The sequence below is a fragment of the Callorhinchus milii genome, unplaced genomic scaffold, assembly GCF_018977255.1.
Source record: "Callorhinchus milii isolate IMCB2004 unplaced genomic scaffold, IMCB_Cmil_1.0 Scaffold23, whole genome shotgun sequence".
Lineage (NCBI taxonomy): Eukaryota > Metazoa > Chordata > Chondrichthyes > Chimaeriformes > Callorhinchidae > Callorhinchus > Callorhinchus milii.
Window position 1 is genome coordinate 3,363,691 of NW_024704764.1, and position 24,117 is coordinate 3,387,807.

The following is a 24,117-nucleotide window of genomic DNA, read 5'->3' on the forward strand; positions in this document are numbered from 1 at the left end:
AAGATCGTGGCCAGAGCCTCCGTTATTTCCACTCTTACTTCCCTCAGTAACCTAGGATGCATCCGGTCCAGATCAGGTGACCTATCTACCTTGAGCATCAACAACCATTTTAGTACCTCCTCTCTGTTTATTCTTATCTTATCCAATTTCTCTCCCCTCTCCTCCGATACTGTGGCATTGGCTCTATCTTCTTTTGTGAAGACAGATGCAAAGTACTCAGTCAGTATGTCTGCCTCCACAAGAAGATTTCCCCTTTGGTCCCTAATTGGACCCACCCTACCTTTGACTAACCTTTTATTCTTCAGTCACTTCATGGCTGTTCAAGGGACACTGCTGTGCATAAATTGGCTGCGGCGTTTGTCCACAAAATACGCAGTTACTACATTTCACAGTGAAATCCTGTGAAGCGTTTTGGGAAGTCTCAATGGTGGCAAGTTGTTGGTGGTGGTGACGTGTTGTGGCACTGTATCAGAAGCGACGATGGTTACTATGATAGTTGGATGATGGCCAAACTGGCCTTTGATTGCTTGGCTCTGCTCTGTGCTGTGACAGTCGTAATAATGCTGTACCTTCCATCAGCTGCTTGTGGACGGCTGAGCGGAGGTAGCGGACGGCAACATTTAAAGGCACTTTCCGTATGAAAGCCACTCGGTGCCATCTAGTGGTGCGGCACCTGCACAACGCTCACAACAACAACAACAAGATTCCATTTATCGAGCGCCTTTCACGTCGGGAGGACGTCCCCGGGCGCTCCTGCGTTTGGTAAGTTTAAAGTAAGTTTGTGCCCAACTAGAAATCCTATTTCAATCAGAAACCGATTGGAGATCAGAGCGTCAGACACCACGGAGGGGGAGGGGGAGGGGCTGTAGTGATGGGGGATTCTGTGCCCACTGGGCCTCTGACGGGGATCGCTCGGATGGATCTATTGCCGAGAGCATCGATTTCAAGATCTTCCCACTTCAAATCTCTTCGTGTTCGGGCACCTCCCAACCGCTCCAACCTGCTTGGCCGCCCCCCCCCCCCCCCTCCGCCCCCAACCCCCAACCCGTTGCCTCTGACTGACAGGCTCTGTCATGTCCCTCGTGTCCTCCGCTCCACCATCGGCGACTGCACTTTCAGGCCCTGGAACGCTCCCCCTCTCCGCCTCTCCCCCTCCCTCCGCCGTGACCCTTCCTTCCCCGTCTTCAGGTTCGCATCGGAAGACCTTCCCCTTCGACTGTGCCTACGGTCACCGGCCCCACTGTCGAGCCTCTGGGACACTGCACTGCGGGAGGAGCGCTGTGTAACTGCACTGCTGTTGTTATTGTTCTTTATTGTAATCTTGTTGTTGTTGTTGTTTATTATTTCACCACAGGGGGCGCTGTGACTGCAGTGACCGCCTGGGGCCACAGGGGGCGCTGTGACTGCAGTGACCGCCTGGGGCCACAGGGGGCGCCGTGACTGCAGTGACCGCCTGGGGCCACAGGGGGCGCTGTGACTGCAGTGACGTCCTGGGGCCACAGAGAGCACTGTGAGCGAAGTGACCGCCTGGGGCCACAGGGGGCGCTGTGGTCTCGGAGTGACGTGCATAGCCGGGCGCCGGAAGTGACGTCCTCGGACGGCGCCGGGGGCTGTGCGAGCGGAGGGAAAGAGTAAGATGGCGGCGCTGCCGGGACTCGCCACCTCGGCCTCGTACAGCGGCGGCGGCGCCGCGGACACCCAGGGACCCCAACTCCTGCCCCCGGACAGGGGCAGAGAGGAGGCCACAGGTGAGGGCGAGGCCGGGGTCGGGGCGGCGGGGGGTCGCTGTCAGCGGGGACGGGGATTGGCCTCAGCCGGAGCCTGAACCTGCAGCTGCCATCATTCCCTCCTCCTCCTCCCCCTCCAGTAAGAGAGGCTCTGAAGCGCCACCGAGGAGATAGATTCACATCGGTCTCATCGCCTCCGCGCTCCCAGACGGCCTCACACTTACACAGAGCCCCTCACGGCGCAGGGTCTCCGAGCGCTTCCGCAGTGGCGGAGCCTGACTCCGAGCTGGGGGTTGGGGGCAGGTGACCGTCAGCACAACCGAAGGGGAAGGTCTTCAGGTGTGAAGGTCTGAGAATGGGGAAGGAAGGGCCGAGGTGGTGGGGTCGGGGGAGAGAGCCCATAGTTGCGGGACGGAGTGGTTGGAAGCGTAGCCGCCGATGCTGGAGCAGAGGGACGAGGGACGTGCAGGAGACCAGGACCAATTGCTGCTGTGGGATCCGCATCCATTGCGCTCTGTCTCCTGCTCTAAAAGCGCTTTGAGGCGCTTTGCAGGAAAGACTATTTAAGCGCAGTATTGTTGTCTCGGAATTGTGCCGTCAAGTGGTAGCACCGATTGCTTCTTTATTGCAAACTAAGAATCCTGGATGTCATCAACCCTTTTATAGGCAAGGGATAGGGTTCCAAACTAATGTCGGTAGATTTTCAATTTAATCGTCCTTTGGTCTTGAAGGACCCTGAAAAGGTCATGTTGCATTACCCAAGCTGTTGGTGGACTGGTTAATGTTACCTCACCATCTGGGCTGCAACTGCTCTCTGGAGTCCCCCGAGGTTGGTACACGCTGTAGTTGCCAACATCAGTTGTGTTGCAAACAATATTCCATTTCAGCATTGAGTATTGACCTCCAGGCAGCAGTTGATGCTTTGTGGTATTCAAATATTCCATACAACACTGAGAGCTTTGTGTACAGCCCTAGTATCCACTTCCGGTGTCCATTTACACATCAGTCCTGAGATCGTGGGACAGGCAGAGCTGAGGTTGCAGATGAAGGAAATAATGAGAAGCATCGGGAACTGAGATGGCAGTGAGCATTTCTATTGTAATTAGATTGTGAGTGGTATGTCAGAGAGAGGATTTGATAATGATCCTTACGTTTGATTGGAATTTTTCATGCTGTGAGGATACCTAATAGCACTTCACAGGATTTGCTGTGAAGTGTAGTGACTTTGTGTTCTGCAGGTGACAATATTCAACAGAGTATTTGCTGTCATATGAAAAGGCATTCCACATTGCTGCAGTATGAATTGTACAACACAATTTGAAATAGAAATTCTTCCACAGCTTGGAATATTAGCTACTTCATCTTAAAAGAAATCTGTATGATTTGAAAATAACTGATCGAGTTTATTTCAGTGGAAACCTGGATTGGGGTTCAGGTGATGGTGATAAACCATTTGACATGTTTTCACGTTATTCCTTGTTACTGTAAACCACATGTGGGCCGTACTGTCCTACATCATAATCTATGGAAGGACCAGAAGGATGAAAGGCTAAGTAAAGTTGCAAATGTTAAAATCTTGTTTAGGCCTTTTAGCCACAGAAATGTGTGTATGTGTAGCAAAGATTAACATTTGTAAGAAAGGAAATTGAGGTATCAAAACATTATGAACAGAAATATTGACAGATGTATTGGACGAGTCCGCAAAATCAATTTCAAGGAAAAAATATATTATAATAATAATAATCCTTGCATTTGATATAGCGCTTTTCACGTCGGGAGGACGTCTCAAAGCGCTTCACAGAATATACTGTAAAGTGAATTGACTGTATATTTGTGGGCAAACGCGGCAGCCAATTGCACACAGCAATGTCCCACAAACAGTCGTAAATTGAAAATGACCAATTTATTATTGTTTTGGTTTTGGAGGGATTATTATTAGGCTCTGTGTGGAGTAAGGAAACTTGCCCAAGGTTTCGCCCTCTGCCTGGAATTGAACTCAGGTCTCTCGCTTGCAAAGCGAGTGCTCTAACCACTGAGCTACAGGACTCCGATAATGTATTACAATAATGTATTTATATACTAGTTAGGTCTACTCGTTGCGGCTACGCTCGCACCCAAAGGTTCCAGTGTAGATTTCAGTACTATTTGTTAAATTATATTATTATATGTTATTATATTATTACTTTACATTACTATTCTTATACTTTATATAGTCCTGTAGCTCAATGGTTAGAGCACTCGCCTCACAAGCGAGAGACCTGGGTTCTATTCCCAGCAGGGCGAAATGTTGGGCAAGTTTCCTTACTCCACAAACCTCTGTTTACCTGGCAGCAAGTAGAAACCCAGTTGTTAGTCGATTGGCGAATTGCTTTTCCGGGGATAACAATCACTCAAAAAATAATAATAATAATAATTTGGTCACTCAACCCACGATTGTTTGTGGGACACTACTGTCCGCAGTTGGCTGCCCCGTTTTGCCCCCAAATATAGTCAATTCACTTTACAGGTATATTCTGTGAAGCGCTTTGAGACGTCGAGAAGACGTGAAAAGCGCTATATCAAATGCAAGGATTATTATAATTATTATATAACGATAGGAGATTCCCCCCAAAAACAATTACCATGTTTTTCTCTTTTGCTATTTTGTTGCAGGATATATTTCTAGAACAGTGTGTGATTTCCTCTGTCGCTAATTTGTTGGAGGGCATACCTCATATTTGGGGGCTTACAACAACAACAACAACAAGATTCCATTTATAAAGCGCCTTTCACGTCAGGAGGACGTCCCAAGGCGCTGCACAGTTGGGTCATGACCCGAGCAGGGGGGAAATGGTCAGGGGAGGGGAGGGAGCGAGGAGGGGGGAAATGGTCAGGGTGAGGGGAGGGAAGGGAGGGAGCGAGGAGGGGGAAGAGAGTCGAGAGGGGAGCTGAAGGCTCGGTCAAAGAGAAAGGTTTTGAGACCGGCCTTGAAGGAGGAAAGGGAGGAGGCCTGAGAGGCTGAAGGCCCGACCACCGATGGTAGGGCGGTTGGGGCGGGGGACGTGGAGCAGACCGGAGCCAGAGGAACGGAGGGTACGGGCAGGTAGGTAGGGGGATAGTAGGTTGGAGAGGTAGGAGGGAGCAAGGCCGTGAATGGCCTTGTAGGTGAGGATGAGGATCTTGAAATCAATCCTCTGGGGGATGGGGAGCCAGTGGAGGCGAGCGAGGGTGGGAGTGATGTGGTCCCGAAGCCTGGTGCGGGACAGTACACGAGCTGCAGAGTTCTGAATGACCTGCAGCTTGTGGAGGGAGGTGGCGGGAAGGCCGGCGAGGAGAGAGTTCCCATAGTCCAGCCTTGAGGTGACAAAGGCGTGAACCAGGGTTTCAGCAGCGTGAGGGGTGAGGTAGTGCCGTAGTCTGGCGATGTTCCGGAGGTGATGGAAGGCGGTGCCAGTTGTGGTGCGGATGTGAGGGAGAAAGGACAGCTCAGGGTCGAACAAAACGCCGAGGTTCCTGACTGGCTTTGAGAGGTGGAGAGTGCAGCCTTGGATGCTGATGGTGTCAGCGCCTGAGGTGCGGAGGCGCTGACGTGAGCCAATCAGGAGGGCCTCGGTTTTTCGCACGTTGAGCTGAAGAAAGTTGTCTCTCGTCCAGGACTCGATGTCGGACAGGCAGCTGTCAGGACATCGGTGGTCGTGGAGTTGAGAGTAGAGGAGGAAAGGTAGAGTTGGGTGTCATCCGCATACATGTGGAAGTTAACCCATGTCTGCGGATGATGTCACCAAGGGGGAGCATATAGAGGGTGAAGAGGAGGGGACCGAGGACAGAGCCCTGAGGGACACCACATGAGACAGTACGGGGGGTGGAGGAGAAGCCATTCGTCGAGACAAAGTGAAGACGGTGAGAAAGGTACGACCTAAACCATTCAAGGACAGTGCCTTGAAGGTTGAGGTGGGAGGACAAGCGGTGGAGTAGGATAGCGTGGTCGACCGTATCGAATGCTGCCGATAGGTCGAGGAGGACGAGGAGACAGAGGGAGCCCTGGTCACAGATGGTCAGGATATCATTGGTGACCTTGACCAGGGCAGTTTCTGTGCTATGGGCAGCACGGAAACCTGACTGAAGGGGTTCGAAAAGAGAATGGGTGGAAAGGAAAGAGCGCAGTTGGGAGGCGACAACTCTTTCCAAGACCTTGGAGAGAAAGGGGAGGTTGGAGATGGGCCGGTAGCTTGATAGCTGCGACGCATCAAGGGAGGGTTTTTTCAGGGTGGGCGTGATGATGGCAGTTTTTAATGGAATGGGGACAGAGCCAGAGGAGAGGGACAGGTTGATGATGTCAGTGATATGTGGGGCAAGAAAGTGGAGCTGGGAGATAAGGAGTGGAGTGGGGATGGGGTCAAGGGAGCAGGTGGTTGGTTTTAGGGATAGGATGAGTTCAGTGACAGAGGGTGGGGAAACGGGTACGAAGGTGTGTAGGGGAGGATGGGTAGGAGTCGGAGTGTGGGAGGGAAGGGGTGGGTGGTGGGTGGAAGTTGGAGGGGAAGTGACCGCGGAGCGGATTCCCTTGATCTTGGATTCAAGGAAATCCAGCATCTCCTCGCAGTGAAGGTTGGAGGAGATGACCTGCGCGGGGTGGCGGGGGGGACGGAGGAGTCGGGTTGTGGTGGAAAACAGTAGCCTGGGGTTGTTCTTCGCCTCCAGGATTATCCTGGAGTAGAAGGACGACTTGGCCGAGGCTAGAGTGGAGCGGTAAATTTTGAGGAGGTCCAGCCAGATTTGTCGGTGGACCGTTAGGCCAGATTTGACACAGGTGCGTTCAGCAGCCCGCACCTGGCTTTTCAGTGAGCGGAGGTGGGTGGTGTACCAGGGGGAGGAGCGGGAGTAGGAGACAGTGCGGGAAGTGATGGGGGCAAGAGTATCGAGTGTGGAGGAGAGGGTATTGTGGAGGAGGGAGAGAGGAGAAGAGGGGTCGGTGAGGGTTGAAGGCCAGAGGGAGAGGAGTTCAGAGGACTCCAAGGCATCGGTTAGGGATTGTGGGGGTAACTTCTTCCAAGGGCGGTAGAAGATGGTGGTGGGTCTGGTGGAGGTGGGGAGGGGGGTGGAGGTGGTGAAGGAGATGAAGTAGTGGTCAGAGATGGCCTTGTCGGTAATAGTGACATCCGAGACACTGAGGCCCCGGGTGATCACCAAATCGAGTGGGTGGCCGTGACTGTGAGTGGGGGAGTTTATGTGTAAGGAGAGGTTGAGTGAGGAGAGCAGGGAAGAGAAGTCTGTGGAGATGGAGCAGGAGGGGGTGAAGTGTAGGTTAAAGTCGCCCAGGATGATGAGGCGATCGGAGCAGAGGCAAAGAGATGTGAGGAGTGTTGAAATGTCAGAGATGAAGGTGGGAGAGGTTTTAGGGGGCCGGTAGAGGAGGAGGATTTTAAGGGAGAGGAATGAGGGGTGGGAGAGGGTGAGGTGCTCAAAGGAGGGGAAAGAGCCAGAGGAGTAGGGGGATAGGGCAAGTGGTGTCCTTGAGATAAGGGCAACACCACCGCCACGGCGGTTGGGGCGGGGGATGTGGTGGGAGGTGTAGCCGGGTGGCGTGGCCTCCGTGAGGGGGAAGGTGTCGCCTGGGGTGAGCCAGGTTTCTGTCAAGGCCATGATATCAACGTTCTCATCAAGGATGAGATCGTTGATGACCAGGGCCTTGTTGCAGAGGGAGCGGACATTTTGCAGTCCGATGTGGAGGGAGCGGTTGACAGAAGGGTGTGTGGGAGGGGAGGGGGGTCCAGGTTGTGAGGCAGGGGTGGGGGGAATGGGGATGAGGGAGGAGAGGTTGACTCCCCGGGTCTGTGTCCGGGGTGGGTGGCGAGTGTGGTGGGGAATGGGGCAGTCGGTGTGGCTGCTGCTGGACAGCCAACGCCGAGTGCCGCGGTGAGCCCGGCGGAGGATTCCCAGACTGGAACAGAGGGAGGTTGTGGGAGGGTCAAGTGGGGATAGAAGACGAGAGGGACGGAGAGAGAGGAGGAGAGAGCGGGAGAGATGCAGAGGGGGGAGGGTTTGGGGGGAGAGAGGAGGGGGGGGGAGGGAGGGGGTGAGGGGGCTCGGGTCAAAGCGGCAGCCATAGTGCGCACGCGGGGACCGGGAGCGAGCGGTCAGGTGGATGGCATTATCCCGTAGATTGGGGCAGCGAACCCAACAGGACCATAGTGGGCTCTGATGTGAGCCCTGGGGGGGGGGGAGGGGGCGCAGGGTTTTTTTTTTTGTGCGCGGGGGGCGCACGTACCTGAAAACTAATCTATGACGTCGCAGTTCCCCCGCTCCGTCCCCTCCCCTCGCTAGCTGAACTCGCTCCGGCGTCGAGTTTAAGTACCTGGGTCAGTAGGCCCAGGCTCCTCCCCGCGCTGTCCTGCCGCCGCTCCCCGACTGGCTTAATTAGAATCATAGATTTATACAGCACAGAAGGAGGCCATTTTGCCCATTATGTCTGTGTCGGCTCTTTGAAAAGAGCTATCCAATTCAATCCCACTCCCCTGCTCTCCCTATAAACTTGTCTTCTCCTAATTGAAGCATTTTTTAAATATAACTCATCAACGATAGGAGAACCGCGAAAAAAAAATGTCCTTGACACTCGCACGTGCAAGACCTTTCCACTGAGGTATAAATCACATCTCTACGTCAATTATTGAGATCTTGGCTGACACCCACACACGCACACACTTGTTTTATTAATATAGATGCACAGAGTAACCCCAGGAACAGCAGCTGGTCGGTGACATCCAGTATTAGTAGAACAGAGTGTGCCAGGAAACAAATCTTTGCATAAGTCTGCCACAAAGCTAACTGGAATAACGAAGACCTGATCGGCCGAATGGCCTCCTCTTGCGCTGTAAATTTTCCATGATTGTAAATATGTACAGCACAAAGTGGGAGCAGTGGGAGCTTGACTCTGTGTCTTGATGTACTGGATGTGTTCCTACTACAGCGTGTGGGATTACGCCACAGGTTCAGTTGTTCACTGAGAGGAGTGTGAAAACAGTCGGATGGCCTCCCGAAGGAGGGGTATGTGAGAGTCATTCACTTCTTGGCTGTTTGTGGGACGTTCCATTGCTCAGATTGTCCTCCATGTTCACCTGCAAGAAACCCAGTCACTTCTTTAAATCTTCTGAAGCACTTTGCGATGTCTTCCTGATGTGAAAGGCACTAAATTAAATGCAAAGATTATTATTAGTTTCGCCCACAAATATACGGGCAATTCACTTTACCGTCTATTCTGTGAAGCGCTTTGAGAAAGCGCTATATCAAATGCAAGGATTATTATTATTAGGTTTGCGTACTGAAACTGACCTCTGAAGAAGATCAGGATTAGACCATCGCTGATGTGAAGATTTGTTTGCTGGAACATTCTGCGCAACTAATACCACCTGTCACTTATCGGATGCTGGAGTGTTATAGTTGAGTGTTATAGATGTATAGTGTGCTGTGGTAGGAACATGTCCAGAGCATCAATATTTAGCGATTTTAAAAAAAAGTCCGAGGCTTAATTTAGATGCTGCCAATTTTGTGAAATAATAATAATTTTGTCCTTGTATTCTGTGAAGCGATTTGAGACGTCTCGAAGGCGAGATAAGGGGCTAAATCAAATGCAAAGATTATTATATATTAGATCTTGTAATTGTTTTGAAAACAAGTTTACCTGAAAAGTTTTCATTTCCTTTTGCTGTAGTTGGTTTCAGATCTTTTTGTTTGATGTGTGTGAACCCTGAGGGATAACCAGCTCTCAGAATTCCTGCATGATAGAACTGGATGCCTTTACTCCCGGCTGATTGAGCAATTGCACAATGTCAACTCTATTAATTCAGCTTCCTCGCACATTCTGGCTTCTTTGAATGGATTCCACAGATCTTGTAACCCCTATGGTAGATGTTTAACAATCTACATTGTTACTGCCCCGTTTGTCTACAAATACACAGTCACTACATTTTACAGTAATTCTTGTGAACCCCTTTGAGACATCTCGACAAAATAAGGCAAGGTAATATCAAATGCAAGGATTATTATATTTGCGGCTTAAAGAGAATGAAGGAACCAATGGTAGTTTAAATTATTTTTTTTCCCTCCTCTTCCTTTTGCAGAAGCCGAGAAGTTGAGCAAAATGAACTCGTTGCTAGAGAAGTTGCACACAAAATACAGCCAGACAAGACCCTGGACTGAGTCTGCCAAGCTTGTTCGACAAGCCATGGTAAGGTCTTAGATTTCAGGCCTTCTCTGGTATTTCTCTGTCATCTGACTCTTAAGACAGCAGCAACCCAGGTATTGATGCGTGGTGTTGGGTTAGCAACTAAGTACAGACAAAGCTCCATCTGCAATGCATCCATAGGGATGTTTCAAGCTCTTAACATTGGAGGCCGAATAATCTTTCTGTTCCAGACCAGCTCTTGCTGAGGGCGTTGGGCATGTGGCGTTGAATTGTCAGCAGATTTGTTCTGTTATGTTCTTATGTGCTGCAAACGTGAATTTACTAGAACCTGAGTGGAGTCTGCTCAAGCGAATTTGAGTTGGGACTTTTGCCATGTGCTTTGTAAGTCTCTTTTTCTATCTAAAGGTATTTACTGGTGCTCGGGTAAGATTCCAAGGCACCACCTGATCCCTGATCCTTCCTCCAAATGGCCACTGTTCACCTGTGAGTCCACAGAGAATTGGGATTGCTCTCACACCCAGCACCACTGCAGTTATGAGCCAGTACTTCAGGATATTTAGGCTCCAATTCAAAATGACTTGTCATTGTGGTGAGCAAATGGAGGTTTATGTTGGCCAATGTGTCAGTTGTACTGCAGCTTGTTTTCCCGGGTGTGGGACTAATGCCATTTATGTTTTTTTTATCTTTTTAAAGGAAAAACGAGGTATAATGAACACTGGAGGCCATCAGCACCTTATTGCCTGCCTAGAGATCCTGCAGAAAGCTCTGAAAGGTCAGTGAGGATTGGGTGACTGGACTCAACTCAATCCTGTGTGTGTGTGTGTTTGCATACGCTTAGGGAACTGTATGTGTTTCTGTCTGTGGCTCTGTGTGTGCATCCACAGGGGGGTGTATGTGTGCCCACAGAACTGTGGTAATTCATATTCAGTGAGGATTCAGGAAATGTATGCAGTAAAACTCGCATAAGTCTTAACTCTATAAATCATACAATCACCTAAGTCGTACATGCAACCGAGTACCATTTAGTTTCCTATTAAAACTACTTAGATTTCTTTGCACTAGTTGTATTTATCACCTTCTAACTCGTAATGCCACTCCCCTGTCCTTTGGGACGTCCTCCCGAGGTGGAAGGTGTTGTATCAAATGTAAGAATATTATTGATTATTAACAACAATAACTTGGATTTATGTAGTGCCCTCCACGCCGGACGGCTCTCAGAGCGCTTCACAGCAACAGATCCCGGGACCGAGCCAAGGGGAGGGGGAGAAAGGTGACCAAAGGCGCGGTCGAAAAGAAAGGTCTTCAGCAGAGACCTGAAAATAGGAAGGGAGGGAGCGACACAAAGGGAGTGAGGAAGGGAGTTCCAGAGCCTCAGGGCATAGTGGCTGAAGGCACAGCCTTTATTTATTATAATAATAAATATTATTCTTAATATTGTTTAGTATTCTGAAAACTTCAGCCATCTCTTGTAGTCGTGTGGGATCACTTTAATATGTTATTGTCTTTGTACGAATGGAAACAGATGCAGGCTACTCTCAGGTGCTCAGTGTTTGCACTGTGTGTGTGACTGAGTTCAGCACACAAATCCTTGCTCAGTGCTAAATATTTCCTTTTGTTTCCTTCAGTCATGTCTCTTCCCGCGATGACAGATCGCCTGGAGTCGATTGCCAGACAGAACTGGTACGTGATATTTCCCATCCAAGTGACCGAATGGCTCACTGGACTACTCACCTTTTATCTTTCCCCTTTAATGCTGAATCCTAACATCCCTATTATTTGGCTTTCAGTCTCCGTTCCCATTTGAGCCCTTCTGGTACCGAGTGTTACATTTCATCAGACATGTTCTATGTAGAAGTACAGCTGGACCCTGCAGGGCTGGTGTGCGATGTCAAGGTGGCGCACCATGGAGAGAATCCTGTGGTATGTTTTATCTGTCGCTAACCCTATGCTTTCTCCCTCTGTGAGTCCTGTACACGCAACCGTTGCAATATTTAATTAGTGCTTAATATTTTCCTTTTCAGTTGAAATTGCTTAAAAATATTCCAAGTGTCATTATATGCAATTTGCAGGACTTTTCTAAATCATTATTTTATACCATGTTTGTGTTCCTCCAGAGTTGTCAGGAGCTGGTGCAGTATTTGAGGTGAGCATTTTATATAACAGCTTTCGGGTAGTGTCTGGTTTCAGGTCATCAAATTAAGCCACTATCAATGACAATTTAGTGTGCTATGGGGGGTGGGGGTAGGGGAGTGGGGATCGGCGAGAGACCCTCAGAGAGACCTAGAGAAGACTACTTGTCTGATTTGTCTCCCGCTTTGTAGGAAATCCCACAACTTCTGCTCAGGCCATGCTCTCAGCAGAGGTGGGAATTAAACCTAGCATGCAGCTGCTCCGTAACATGCCAAGCATCAGTGTCCTGCCGGGAGGAATTGCTGCTGAGAATTTGAAGCAGTAAAATGCAAAATTCTTTTGAGAATGTTTTGCCTGTGATTTCTCTCACGCTGTCTTGCCTTTAAAGTGGCTCATTCCTCCTAATGAAAGCGTGACTGCTTGACTCTTGCAGAGAGAAGAATTTTGTGGAGTTCTCGAAACACCTGAAAGGTCTTGTCAACCTGTACAAAGTCCCTGGAGATGAGTGAGTATCGCTAACAATTTCACTGCGTGCGAGAAGAGCAAAATCCCACAGCTACAGCATTTATACACGTAGGATAAGGTCTGGGAGCATTGAGTAACTTGTGTTAATGCAGGCTGGATTTTGTTCATCAAAGTATGTTTTTAAATAAGTTCATAAGAGCTACGTTTCACTGTGTGCAGGATTAATGAATAGGCTCACGGTATAGACCACAGGCTTTAGTTGTACAGAAATCTAATCCAATGGCTTTGTGTGGCACCCACATATAGTCAACATGTGGGTTGGCTTCATTTAATGTGATTTTCTGACAGGATTTGTTTTAAGTTTTGATTGCTTGAGTTTCTACATTAAGCTGCTTAGAAACTCAATGGATCATGGATGCACCACTTAATACTAAGTTGTCTTAATATGAAGGTATTATTAATATTTTAATGTTAATACTATCTAAATGTTGACAATTAATATCCTTAAAATTTACATCGATACTAAGATCACATTATTAAAATATACCTCGTATCCGGTTTCCTGTTCCCTAGAACAGGACGTTCCAGACATCTAGACATTGTTAGCAATGCTTAGCCTTAGCACTGAGGTGTACAATTTCTGGCGTTCTTTTTAAATGCAATTTTTCTTATACTTTTAGATGGAACAAGAAAGGAAAAATAAGGTGCAGACTGTAAATATTGTTTGTTTTCAATTTTCTCTTCTCATTATCTTCCTCTCTCTCCGTCCGCTACAGTAAACTAAAAACTAAGATGTACCTGGCGCTGCAATCCCTGGAGCTTGACCTGGCGAAGATGGCTCACATGTTCAGGTAAATAATAATCATAATCCTTGCATTTGAAACAGAGCCTTATCAAGTCTTCGAGACGTCTCAAAGCGCTTCACAGAATATATTGTAAATATACTGGGACATCCTCCCGATGTGAAAGGCACTCTATAAATGTAATTTTGTTGTTGTTGTAAAGTGAATTGATTGTATATTTTGTGAATGAAACCCGGCAGGCAATTACGCACAACAGCGTCCCACGAACAGCGGTGGATCGTGTGAACTTTTTTTAAACAGAAATTGTCCCTGGTTCAGTTCTGCCAACTCACAGTGAGATTAGCCTGCTCGAGGATTAACATTTTAACGATTCAACACTGGTCTAAGTCAACGCCTGATGAGATGCGTTTGATTTCACTTGAAGGCCAGACAAAATCATGTGGGTGGGTGGGTGTGACCGCCACTATTTGCAGAGCTTTCCCCCCACCCCGCTCCCCAGGCTTGACACTGCAGCACAGTGATTGGATTAACCCCGCTCTCTCCCACACTCCAATTTGCTGCAGATTTACTTGGTTGTTCGCAGGAAGTGACCTTCTTACTGACTCAGAGCACTGAAGTAATCCATTAGTTCCACTGACACCTATGCAGGACTGACTGCTTCCACTCCAACCCGACCACCTTATTGCTCTGATGCTACTGGTGTCATTTTGCGAGAAGTCTCACTCTTGGCCAAACCAGGAGTCTTGTAGCTCAGTGGTTAGAGTGCTCACCTTGAAGCGAAAGGACCTGGGTTCGATTCCCGGCAGGTTGAAACCTGAGGCAAGTTTCGTTACTCCACACACCTCTGTTTACCTAGGAGTAAGTAGGAGCAAAAAAAAATGTGTTCACGACTGTTTGTGGGGACACTGCTTTGTGATTGTTGCGTTTCGTCCACAAAATACACATTCAATCCACATTGCAATATATTCTGTGAATTGCTTTGAGATATCTCAACGACGTGGTAGGGTGCTATATCAAATGCAACGATTATTATTATGATTCTTATGAACTGTTGTCCGAATTTCATCTCATAATCACGATAGTTTGCACATGTCTCCTGTTGCTGCCAGGCCTCTGTATGGGAGCAAGCATGCTCGGCTTCATTAGTTGTAGGAATACTGTCTGTATTCATGGTCATCGGGCTTTCACTTTATTTGTTGCAGATTAGCATCAAATGCAAGTAACCTTGATATGGTTCTACAGGGGAGCGTTGGCTATCTGACCTCGAGGAGTGGTGGTATGTACCTTACAGTATTCAACTTGTGCCGATTACGGTTTAGCATTCGGAAAAAAAAAATTGCACTTTTTAATGGAACCGTATTATATTGAAATGTCTATGAAGGCGTCAAACCGGTGATTACCTTCGAGCTTAGTAACTGTCTATTGTAGCAATCGAGACAGTTCATTTGTGTGGGCAAAGTCACGGAAAACAATGCGATGAATGGTCAAGTCATCTGGGAAGATTGTTGGCTAGGATAGCTCCCATCGTTCTGTTTTTTCCAAAGTCCTGGAGAGCGTCGTTGCTTCCCAGCTTCACTCCTTCCTCTCCCGCCACTAACTTCACGAACCCCTCCAATTGTGTTTCCGTGCCGCCCACAGCACAGAAACAGCCCTGGTCAAAGTGACAAATGACATTCGGTCCATCTGCGACCAGGGCTCCCTCTACCTCCTCGTCCTCCTTGACCTCTCTGCTGCCTTCAATACTGTTTACCACTCCATCCTCCTTCACCTCCTCTCCTCTCACCTCAACCTTCATGGTTCTGTTATTGACTGCTTCACATCGTACCTCTCACACCATCTCCACTTCATCTCCTCAAACGGTTTCTCCTCTAGTCCCCGCACCGTCTCGTGCAGTGTTTCTCAGGGCTCTGTCCTCGGTCCCCTCCTCTTCAATATCTATATGCTCCCTCTTGGTGACATAATCCGCAGACATGGGGTCAACCTCCACATGTATGTGGATGACACCCAACTGTACCCCTCTGCCTCCATCCTTGACTCTAGGACTACCACTGTCCTGACAGAATATCTGTCAGACATCAGGCCCTGGATGAGAGCTAACTTTCTTCAGTTGAGCGTCAACAAGACCGGTGCTCTCCTGATTGGCTCCCGTCAACGCCTCCACACCTCAGGCACTGACAGCATCACCATCCATGGTTGCTCACTCCACCTCACTGAGCCAGTCCGGAAACTTGGGGTCTTGTTTGACCCTCAACTATCCTTTCTACCCCACATATGTGCCTTGGTTCGCTCTGCCTTCCCCCATCTCTACAACATAGCCTGGCTCTGCCACTGTCTCACACCACAGGTCCACGAGACCCTCACACATGCATTCATAACACCCATGCTTGACTGTGCAAACTCCCTGTTTGTCGGCCTCCTCAATTCCTCCCTTCATAGACCGCAGCTCATCCAGAACTCTGCAGCCCATGTCTTCTCCCGCACCAGGTTCCGTGACCCTATCATCCCCATCCTCCCCAGTTCAAGATCCTGGTCCTCACCTTCAAAGCCCTCCATAGCCTTGCTCCGCTCTACCTCTGCGACCTCCTCACCCCCTATCAATTTGCCCACTCCCAGTGTTCAGTGGGCAGCAGCTTGCTTCACGTCCCCCAACTTGCCCGCCCCACTATTGGCGGGTAAGTCTTCAGCCACTCTGCCCCCCACCCTCTGGAACTCCATCACGCAGTCCCTTCGCCTCACCCTTTTCTGTTGCCTCCTTCAAGACCCATCTCAAGACCCTGCTCTTCGACGGTGCCTTCGATCACCCTCCTTCCCCCTCTGGCCACCACTCTCCCCGATCCGGACTGTCCAGCGGCTTGGGATATCCTCCCGACGTGAAAGACGCTTTACAAATGTAATTTTGTGTTTTTCAAGTGTGACTTGGTTAAGCATCTCGCTCAAAAGATGGCAGCTCTGACAATGCAACCCACCTCCCCTGCGTTTCCCCCCCTCACCCCCCATAGTTCCCTGAGTGTCAGCCTAGACCAATGTGGTCCAACAGGCAGCACACTATCCACCAGGGGCCCGACAGGTGATTTTATGCATCCGGCAACCATTTTCAACCTCCTTTCCCTACCTCTGTGGTGAATGTCCTCCCAGGGGAAGAGGGGAGATAGAGGAGGGGGGGGAAAAAGAGGGGGCAAAAGAGAGAGAGGGAAGGGAGAGAGGAGAGAGTGTATGTGTGAGAGGTAAGAAAGGGGGAGTGAGAGAGAGTGATTGAGTGAGGGAGAGCAGAGGGTGTGAGGGGGGAGAGTATGAGAGGCAGAGAGAGATTGTGAGGTGGGAGGGAGTGAATGTGAGGGAGAGGGGGAGAGAAAGAAATAGGGGAGGGAGATTGAGAGAGGGTGATTCGGTGATTGGATCCATGGATGGTGAAGTTACCTTGGGGCACCTTCAGGATGATCTTGGGCGCACGATCACCTCGTTAAATGTGAACCTTCATTCCTGACAGGACTCAAGAGTAAATATCCTTGTGTTTAACGTTACAGGTCACCTGATGAACTTGAAATATTATGTGTCTCCGTACGACCTGTTTGAAGAAGGAAGAGGATCCCCTATAAACTTGAATGAAAGCCATGGTAATGGTGGTTATTCACTCACTTCACACCATCTCTGGTGGCTGGGCCATCAGCTGCTATGTCACTAATCTCCGGAACTCCCTTCCCTCCTCCGTCTCATCCCACCTCTATTGAGGCGATTGAGTGCGTGAGTTGACAATCTAGAGAGCCAGCTGTTTCCTTGGCAGTCTTCGCAGTTAAAATAGAAATATTTGAGAATGGGTTTCAAGGGATTAGGTGATAAATTCAGTGGATCCAATTGAAGGTTAGGCTGTAAAATCTCCTGGTTTAGCTGCAAATTATAAATCATAGATTGCAACCTCTCAACAACAATAAATTACATTTATATAGTGTCCTTAATGCAGGCAACCTGACTCCGGGGGTGGTGGGGGAGGTGGGGAGAGGAGGTGATCGTCAAGCACGGTCGATTGAGGAAGGTCTTCAGCGAGATCTGAAAATGGGGAAGGCAGAGGCAAGGCAGAGGGATTGAGGGGCAAGCAGGAGGCCCGAGTCTGCCGATAGGAGGCAATGGGTTGAGGAGTAAGCAGGTCAGAGAGATAGGGAGCTGCTAGGCCTGGAGGGATTTGTAGACGGGTGAGAGGATCTTAAAGGCGATCCGTTTTGTAATAGGGAGCCAGTGGAGCCTGGCGAGGTCTGGTGTGATAGGGGTACAGAGTTTAGAGCAGGTGAGTATCCGGGTGGCGGAGTTTTGAGTTAGTGCAGCTGGGAAGGCTGGCGAGGAGGGCGTTATAGTCAAGGTGGGAGTTATAGTCGAGATGGGAGGTGGCAAAACCTTGCCCAGGGTGTGGGTTGGATGTAAGGTACAGTCAGAGGCCGGCAATGTGGCGGAGGTTAAGGAAAGCTGTCCTGGTCAGGGACCAAATGTGGGATAGGAAAGACAGCCGGGGATCGAACCTGACACCTGGTTACACACAGGTTCAAGTGATTTACAGCCTTACATTTATAAAGTGCCTTTCACAACGGGAGGACGTCCCAAAGTGCTTCACAAGTGCTGGCTGGAAATCCGAGCTGGAGGTGGGAGCCGAGAGAGGTGGGGAGGGGAAAGATGAAGCAAAGTCAGTCAGGTAGGTCTTGAGACGAACCTTGACCAAGGTGAAAGGGAGCGAATCAGAGGGACTACCAAGGTGGAGTTCCAGACAGCGGGAGTAGAATGGCTGAAAGCCCGCCACTAATGTGCAGGGATCGTGATGCAGGCCTGTGCAATGCATTTGTCAGGTGCACCAGTTTGTATAATGCAAATGTCAAGTGGTTATGACCTGGGAGTACAGGTAAAGAGAGGAAGGAGACTGATTGTTCTGATGTTTGTTTTGCTGCGGGTGTGAAGCTGTTGATTCCTGTTGTTTCTTGCTGTGCAGTTCCTCGAGCGCTGGGCATGAATGTGTTTGTAACGATTGAAGGCCTCTCGGGGATGTACAAGCTGCCAATCGCGCCCCTGATCACAGGATCCCATCCCACAGACAACAAAGGGTGAGGAAACTTGCTTCCAGTCAGTCAATGGGACTGTTGCTCAGGTTATAACAACAAATTACATTTGCATAACTCCTTTTGGTCAGGAGGACGTCCCAATGCGCTGGACAGTCAGTGATCTGCTCCCAAGCTGGTGGTTGGGATCAGGAGGGGTGGAGGGCGGGGAAGGTAGGGGTAAGAAGGTGACCGAAGGCACGGCTGAAGGGGAGGGTCTTGAGAAGGGTCTTGAAGGAGGCAAGGAACGGGGCGAGGCATAGGGACTGTAGGATGTAGTTCCAGAGAATGGGTGCAGAGAGGCTGAAGGCTCGGCCATCAATGGTGGGGCAAGCAAGGCGGCGGACGTGAAGCAGGCCGGTGCCCGCTGAGCAGAGGGCACAGACAAGTTGGTAGGGGGTTAGGAGGTCAAGGAGGTTGGGAGGAGCAAGGCCACGGAGGGAATTGAAGGTGAGGACCAGGATCTTGAACTTTATCCTCTGAGTGATGGAAAGCCAGTGGAGCTCAGTGAAGATGGGGATAGGAGCCTGGTGTGCGAGAGGACACGGGCTGCAAAGTTCTGGATGATCTGCAGCCTGTGGAGGGAGGAGTTGGGGAGGCTGACAAACGGAGTTCGCGTAGTCAAGCGTGGATGTAATGAATGCATGGATGAGGGTCTTGGCAGCCTGTGGTGAGAGACAGTGGCAGAGACGGACAATGTTGCGGAGGTGGGGAAAAGTGGAGCGAGTCATGGCACCGATGTGGGGGGTGAAGGACAGTTGAGGGTCGAACAGGACACCGAGGTTCTGCATTGGCTCCGTGAGGTGGAGAATGCATCCATGAAGGGTGATGCTGTCAGTGCCCTTGGGCAAATGTTATACCACTGCAATTATAGCATTGCAAATGTTCAATAACAGGAAAGTTGTCTGTCTTATGCCTCCAAAATCTCTTTGCTGACTCATTGAAGCAGCTGATGCAAGCGAGAACTTTTAAGATGTCCATTCACACAAGCCATTTGCAGAGCCTCCACCAAGAGAGTCCCGGAGGAACCACCTCATACGGTCCCAGCAGCCATGTTCCAGTGTGAATCGCTGGGATAACTGCTGGAATACTTGGGTATATTGCTAATTCGCCATTTGCTGCAGGGGCAGGGAATGCTTGTGATCAGCTTCTGCCGGCTTCCACACTATTCACCTGCAGGGAGCGAGAACAACCAGCCAGCTCCCAACCCTGCAACTCACCACCAGTCAAAGTAGCTTGTGCCTCAGTGCGCTGATAGTGTAATAAACCAGGTGGCCCCACTAGCTCTCAGCAGAAGCTCTTTAAATGTGAGTCAGCAGCTGTAAAACGTTTGTCTCAAAATTTAATCTTTTATAAAAGTGTCCAAGGTTCCCGTTTTGTACTGGAGGTACTTTAGCCTGGCATCAATCTTAATCTGTGTGTCTCTATGCTTCTAATAATAATCCCTCCAAAACCAAAAACAATAATAAATTGGTCATTTTCAATCTACGACTGTTTGTGGGACATTGCTGTGCGCAATTGGCTGCCGCGTTCGCCCACAAATATACAGTCAATTCACTTTACAGTGTGTTCTGTGAAGCGCTTTGGGACGTCCTCCTGACGTGAAAAGCGCTATATCAAATGCAAGGATTATTATTATTATTATTGTTAGTTTGTCAGACATCAAGCAATCAATGTAGTTTTAGCTGGTTAAACTCCGGCAGCCACCCCAATGCATTCTCTAGGGTCACCAAGCCTTGGCTATCCCCAACCTGAACCTAATACCCTTAGTTGCGGGTTGTGTATCTGGGGAGAAAGTGAGCATTCCATATGGAAATTTCCCACGTGTGGATGGCATGCGTGGAACTCTATTGGTTTGGATACTTTGAAGCATGGTAATGGAATCTGGTCATAGGTGTCAGAATCTGACATTTGTTAGCTTAAGAGCTCTGAAGTCCTTCGAGCTCCTTTGATGTGATTTCTTGTCGGCCAGATAGCTAAACGTGACCAATGACAATAATGTCTCCTCTTTCTCCTCCAGCACGCCTTCCTTCTCTTCCGTGACCAATACCAACAGTGTGGACCTGCCAGCAAGCTTCTTCCTCAAATTCCCACGCCCGATTCCCGTATCGGCTTCCGTCATTCAGAAAATTCAGAAATTCTTAGGTTTGTTCAGACGGACGTTGATTATTGTTCATTATAAACCAAGCGACGTTTGGCATCATTACTGTGCGCAATTGGCTGCCGCCTTTCGCCAACAAAATGCACGGTCGATTCACTTTACAATGTATTCTGTGAAACGCTTTGAGACGTCTCGAAAACATAAGTCGCTATATCAAATGCAAGGATTATTATTGTCAGGCGAGTCAGAAAGTACAAGTTAAACTGAACTTAAAAGTGCTTTGTTCATGCTCCCTGGGTAAATGAACAGGATTGAATAAATGTGGTTTACACTACTTTCTGGCGTGTTACAATTCAGGAGCTGGTTTTCATCAAATGTTTCATCGTTAAGTGTGTGTTTTTGTAGTGTTGTCCTCTGAAATGTCCTGAACGAGGAGCCTACCAATGTTGATCAGAAATGGAGTGCTGGTCTGTTGTTCGTGCTCTCAGCGGCTTTAGGATCATTGTACTTTCAAACAATAGCAGGAAGTTGAGTGTTGAGCAAGTTTTTCCTACAATAGATTTATGCTCCCCAGTGGTAGGAGTTAGTACTGCAAGAGAGCCAGTCAGTATCAGTTGCTAGTACTTTATTGCAGTGTTCAACAACAACAAAATTACATTTGTATAGCACCTTTCACGTCGGGAGGACGTCCCAAGGTGCTGGACAGTCAATGTTTCAGATCCGAGCTGTGGGTCAGGATTTGGGAGGGTGGAGGGCAGGGGAGAAGCAGGAAGATCGAAAGCACGGTTAAAGAAGAGGGTCTTGAGATGGGTCTTGAAGGAGGCAAGGGAGGGGGCGAGAGGGAGGGACTGTGAGATAGAGAATTCCAGAGGGTAGGGGCAGAGTGGCAGAAGGCCCGCCCGCCAATGGTGGGGTGGGCGAGGCAGGGGACGTGAAGCAATCCAGAGCTCGCCGAGTGGAGGGAGCGGGCAGGATGGTTGGGGGTTAGGCGGTCACAGAGGTAGGGAGGAGCAAGGCCATGGAGGGCTTTGAAGGTGAAGACCAGGATCTTGAACTATATCCTCTAAGTGATGGGGAGCCAGTGGAGTCGGGTGAGGATGGGGATGATAGGGTCACGGAGCCTGGTGCGGGAGAGGGCTGCAGAGTTCTGGATAATCTGTAGCCTGTGGAGGGAGGAGTTGGGGCAGCCGACAAGCAAAGAGTTTGCATAGTCAAGCCTTGATGTTATGAGGGTATCGCCGGCCTGCGGTGTGAGAGAGTGGCGGAGCCGAGTGATGTTGTGGAGGTGGGGGAAGGCAGAGTAGGTCGTAGCACAGATGTGGGGTAGAAAGGATAGTTGAAGATCAAACAAGACGCCAAGGTTCCGGACTGGCTCAGCGAGGTGGAGTGTGCATCCATTGATGGCGGTGCTGTCAGCGCCTGAGGTGTGGAGGCGTTGATGGGAGCCAATCAGAAGGGCCTCGGTCTTGTTGACATTCAACTGAAGAAAGTTAGCTCTCATCCAGGTGCGGGGGCTAGAGGAGAAACTGTTTGTGGAAATGAAGTGGAGGAGGTGTGAGAGGTACGATCTGAACCAGTCAAGGACAGAACAGTGAAGGTTGAGGTGAGAGGAGAGATAGTGGATGAGGGTAGAGTGGTCAACGGTGTTGAAGGCAGCAGAGAGGTCAAGGAGGTAGAGGGAGCCCTGGTCGTAGATGGACAGAATGTCATTTGTCACTTTGACCAGAACTGCTTCTGTGCTGTGGGCGGCACGGAAACCCGATTGGAGGGGATCATGAAGGGAGTGGCAGGAGAGGAAGGAGCGAAGCTGGGAAGCAATGACTCGTTCCTGGACCTTGGAGAGGAAAGCGAGGTTGGAGATTGACAATCTATTAGCGGAAATGAAGCTTGGCACAGTGTCACAAAGAGCGTCACGGGATATTGATTGAAAATTTTGTAGACAAGGCTCGCTTCTCTTCAAACAGTGCCATGAGTTCTTTTGTGGTCTCATTCTGAGGGACGGCACCTCCGACAAAGCAGCGCCCCTGGCAAAGCACTTATACTTACTGAGGATGATGAGAATAGGGGAGATCGAGCAAGAAGTTGAAAGAGTTTTGATGTGACCTAAGGTGCAGGTGAAGAGTTAGACTTTATAGGAGACTCAGGAAAGCACAGTGAGGAATAGTGAGGTGTGGAGGTGTAGTGCATGGACACTGCAGAGTATAAAGGTATTGGGACTGTGTGGCCGTTGGAGTGGAGGAAGTGGAGCACAAGCAGTAATCTGGAGTTGGAATTTGATCTGTGTTACAGTGTCCTGGTTCGGGTGTGTCTGATTGTGCTGATGAGCCATTTTCACTGTCCCGGTGGTGATGCTTGTCCATATTTCTATTTTGCTGTTTTTGTCTTGCACAGGAATACAGCTAATCGACCCTCCTCCGAGCCCAGTTCCCCTGTACCAGCTGATCACGCAGTTCGTTCTCTCAGGGACAGAGGGTGACTCCTCTGCCGTGAAGCACAACATGCGCTTTTACGCGGTGAGTGACGTGGTTGATAAAATAGCTGCTATCCTCCCCGTTTGCCTAAATTTATTGTGTCCGGTTGATCATTGCCATAATAAATGTTCAAAGTGTTGTTTTAAAACAACAATAGGCGACATTCGACAGCATGGAGTGTAAAACTCATGTGGGTCCATCACCAGCTCCTTCCCACAGGCTGCGAATAAAGGAATATCCACAGCGTGGAGCTCAGCTTCAGGCCACTTGTGACTACTTTCCACTATTCAGCTGTTGATTTCTGTTTTACATTGTTTGACGGAGGTCGGGGAGGACAGGGGGGTAAGAAGGAAGGGGATAAACCCAGATCTCTGCTTCCAATCATACAATACAGTTTATTTTTATATAGAGCCCCCACAGAGGCTTCTGTTAATAATTTAGTCTTATGCACTTGTTCAGCTGCTTGAAAGAGTTATAAACCTAAGTCTGACTGACCCCAGTGTTCTCTCCAGTCTCTGCCAGGCCAGCAGCATTGCTACTTTCTGAACAAGGATGCCCCGATCCACAATGGCAGGTGCCTCCAGGGGACTCTGCTTCACAAAATCCCCTTCAGGCATCCAGGGCAGGTGCCACAGATTCTGGAGCTGATCCGGCCTCAGGTGGTCTACAACACGCTGATCGGGAGCTGTGTGAAACGCACTGTGTTGAAGGAAGGTGGGTGGCTCTGGTTTGCGCTACCGCCCTTTCTCCATGGTTCGTGTCAAGCTATGCCATTGTTAAGTCCTGCGAGACACCACCCCTCCTGAAGGGCGCTGTGCCAGTGCAAGTTGTTGTTGTGTTGTGGAATCCATTTGCTAAGGGCAGCTGTTGGCAGGTCAACTGCTTTCACAGTTCTGAGCCCCTTTCGCTGCAACAGCAGTGAGTGATTGTAACCTGATTGTTAGTCGATTGGCAGATCATTTTGCGGGTAATAATTCCTCAAAAAAAAAATTTGGTCACTCGAATTTCGCCCACAAAAAAAGACAGTCAATTCACTTTACAGTGTATTCTGTGAAGCACTTTGAGACGCCTCAACAATGTGATAAGCCGCTATATCAAATGCAAGAATTATTATAATAGGGGAAAGTAGTATTTTGATAGACTTTAATGTTAAAGCTTCCAGAAGAGATCAAATACTGTTGCTG

At 49.3% G+C, this 24,117-nt stretch overlaps 1 protein-coding gene across 1 annotated transcript in view; it reads left to right on the plus strand.

Moving 5' to 3' along the window:
• Positions 1-1,610: 1,610 nt before the first annotated feature.
• Positions 1,611-24,117, plus strand: part of med1 (mediator complex subunit 1) — a 31,227-nt gene continuing 8,720 nt past the window's right edge. Inside the window, exons 1-14 of the mRNA XM_007911348.2 lie at positions 1,611-1,748; positions 9,824-9,930; positions 10,582-10,660; positions 11,514-11,568; positions 11,676-11,808; positions 12,003-12,031; positions 12,452-12,523; positions 13,260-13,334; positions 14,489-14,562; positions 16,811-16,900; positions 18,256-18,367; positions 20,382-20,506; positions 22,854-22,975; positions 23,446-23,647. Coding sequence (XP_007909539.1) covers positions 1,637-1,748; positions 9,824-9,930; positions 10,582-10,660; positions 11,514-11,568; positions 11,676-11,808; positions 12,003-12,031; positions 12,452-12,523; positions 13,260-13,334; positions 14,489-14,562; positions 16,811-16,900; positions 18,256-18,367; positions 20,382-20,506; positions 22,854-22,975; positions 23,446-23,647 — 1,387 coding nt within the window. The 5' untranslated portion in view covers positions 1,611-1,636. The remainder of the gene's footprint in view (positions 1,749-9,823; positions 9,931-10,581; positions 10,661-11,513; positions 11,569-11,675; positions 11,809-12,002; positions 12,032-12,451; positions 12,524-13,259; positions 13,335-14,488; positions 14,563-16,810; positions 16,901-18,255; positions 18,368-20,381; positions 20,507-22,853; positions 22,976-23,445; positions 23,648-24,117) is intronic.